We start from the raw sequence: 2,530 nt of genomic DNA on the forward strand, positions 1-2,530 counted from the left end.
GTCATCTACCGGGTTAACTGGCGGAGATGGGCAAGGGATGATCTACCTTTTTCTATTTATAAATTTTAAAAGTTTATTTTATGATTTATTTCATCAGAAAGACAGAGAAAGAGAGAGGGTGAGAAGAGAGAGAGAGAGAGAGAGAAAATTCCCCAAAGAGTCTTGATGCAGGGACTTCACGCCCAAACGTCAGCTAGCCCCAGATCAAGGGCAAGCACATGCTTGGGTTTCTTAGGAAGGTCATTGGACTTGAGTCAGGAACCTTCCACTGTATGATTGCTTCATAGGGCATCGATTTGACCACTTGGCCACCATCTGGTCTCTCTCCTTCATTTCCGATATGCTGGATTCATGAGGAACTTTCTGGAGCCACCTTTGGCCCCCTACTCTGAAGGAAGAGCTGAAATAAGAGATACAACTCGTGTCTTAGAAACAGAAGAAATGTCATCGAGTATGACATGGATAAGAAGCTTTAACTAAATAGTGAGCTATAACATGCTTAAGTTTAATTATGATCTTCATAACATGTAAATTAAACCATTTTTATCTTGGAAAAATGAGTGAGAAGATAATGACAAGAGCCAATAAACCAACAACTCTTAGGAAGACTGACTTGGCAAGGCATCTTCTCTCTGGGGGTGGGGAAGGTGATGAAACTGAACCACTCGTTGCTTCATTGTCCTGTCCATTGGTTCCTTTCTTGGGTAGGAAGAGTGTTGCATCTCCTGCAGAGTTTTGTAGGCATCTGCCAGCACTCCCTGGAAGACAGCTGTCCTAGGACCCAGAATAGGCAGTCTGTACTGGATACTCTCTGGGGAATAGTGCAAGAAGGACAGACAGAACTGCTTAGATTCTAGTCTCAAAGAAATCCAAAATGACAAAAGGCCTCTGAAGACCCTTACACATAAGATTCAAAATTCACCTAATTCCTTTTAATATCTCCAGAACTGTCTTATCTTCTGCAACATTTGAGCTTTTACAACTCTTGTCAAGAAAGCCAAAAAGAGTGTTTAGAAACAAAACTCAACTATTAGAAGTCTTCCAATTAAATCAAAAGTGAAGCTCAGGGAACCAGCAGTTAGCGTAATGGCTATGTCGCTGGACTCCCACGTAGTCGACCACGGTTCGCGTCCTGGACCCGGTGGCTTAAAACTCACGCAGGGCGCGTGTGCATGCATGCCCAAGATCCCGAGAGGAGAATGGAGGAGAAGGGATTGCGGCGTGACCATCCCCCCTGGGGGGTGATTTCTCGCTTTCTGTCTCTATGTCTCTCTCTGTCTGGCGAGCGCATGCGCCCTATAGCAAAAATCTCTCCAAAAAAAAAAAAATAGTGAAGCTCAAACATGTCTAGAATTGTAAGGTGAGTCAAAGGGAAAAGAGAATTCAATTCTCTGGAGACTTTTGAGGGACTCATGTAGTTTTCTGTCTTTAAAAAAATTAAATAAACATGATTATACAAAAAAGCCTACTGCGGGGGGGAAAAGGAAGAGAAAGTACTTGCATTTCAAAAGGAACCTTCATTTGGTAAAATAATTTAAGACTTTTTAAAATCCCTATCATCCTGATCTAGTTTTCAAATATGACAAAAAGTTAATACTCAACTTTTACCCCACATTGTTGAAGAGGAGTAAATCAGTGCATGAAATAACATCTTCCCACTGGGAACCACTGAGTGACTAAGGGAACTGGAGTTCTGAATTCTCTGGAACAACCAGATACCTCAGAGAGCCTAGGGGGTAAGAGGGTTAGAGCCTTGGAGGGGCCATTCCAGGGTGAAGGGATACAGTTTCCTCCCCCCCCTTGGTGGGTACCATCAGGACTGCCTTTGGGGATGAGGACTTTTATCTAGTTTTTATCTAGTTTGTGCCTGATCTCTGTTTAGCAAGTAGATTATTGGCCAGAGCCATGTGGTGTTGAAAAGGCATGAGAAGGATGAAGGCATGAGAAGGACTATGTCATCAAGGAGAACACATGTGGCCTGAGGAGGGGACAGGAAGGGCTGGAGGGGAAGGAGGGCTGTGAACCAATCCAAACAGGTCAAAAGGCGAGATGTGAAAGAGAAAGGAGAGGGCTCCTGGGAATTTGTTCAGAAATCTTAGGTATTAAACTTTTCATTCCACCACCGTGGGCATAGTGTGGCTCACCCACAGGTAAGTACTCTCAACAGAAGCAAACCTGCTAGGATGTTGTCACGGGAAGGCCTGGGCACAGTCTGGACTTCCGGTTGATAGTGACTCATGGTTCTGATTGGTAGAAGAAAACGCTTGAGTTAATTGGCTAGGGCTTGGTGGGAAGGGATGCATCTTTATACATTATAAACGCACGTGATTTCTGGAATCCATTGCCTGTTGGCCTGGTGATCAGGACACTTTTTAGTAGTGTGAGATGATTAGTTCAAAGTTCACTTATTCTCAGGCTCTCATGGATTTTGATAAACCATTATCTACATTAAATTGCTTAATTTATTTTTAAAAGAATTATTTTATTTAACTTTACTTAAACTTGACTACAGAGGGACAGAACGAGAGAG

The 2,530-nt window shown here is 43.0% G+C and overlaps 1 protein-coding gene across 2 annotated transcripts in view; it reads right to left on the bottom strand.

Annotated features, from left to right (window-relative positions):
* Positions 1-495: 495 nt before the first annotated feature.
* Positions 496-2,530, bottom strand: part of CUNH1orf105 (chromosome unknown C1orf105 homolog) — a 41,830-nt gene continuing 39,795 nt past the window's right edge. Inside the window, exons 6-7 of one of the 2 annotated variants that reach the window (XM_027768008.1) lie at positions 2,176-2,243; positions 496-811 (exon numbers count right to left, since the gene is read on the bottom strand). In XM_027768008.1, coding sequence (XP_027623809.1) covers positions 600-811; positions 2,176-2,243 — 280 coding nt within the window. In that variant the 3' untranslated portion in view covers positions 496-599. The remainder of the gene's footprint in view (positions 812-2,175; positions 2,244-2,530) is intronic. The other variant, XM_027768005.1, reaches the window with a different exon arrangement.

Source organism: Tupaia chinensis, unplaced genomic scaffold (genome assembly GCF_000334495.1).
Source record: "Tupaia chinensis unplaced genomic scaffold, TupChi_1.0 Scaffold000074_1, whole genome shotgun sequence".
Classification (NCBI taxonomy): Eukaryota; Metazoa; Chordata; class Mammalia; order Scandentia; family Tupaiidae; genus Tupaia; species Tupaia belangeri.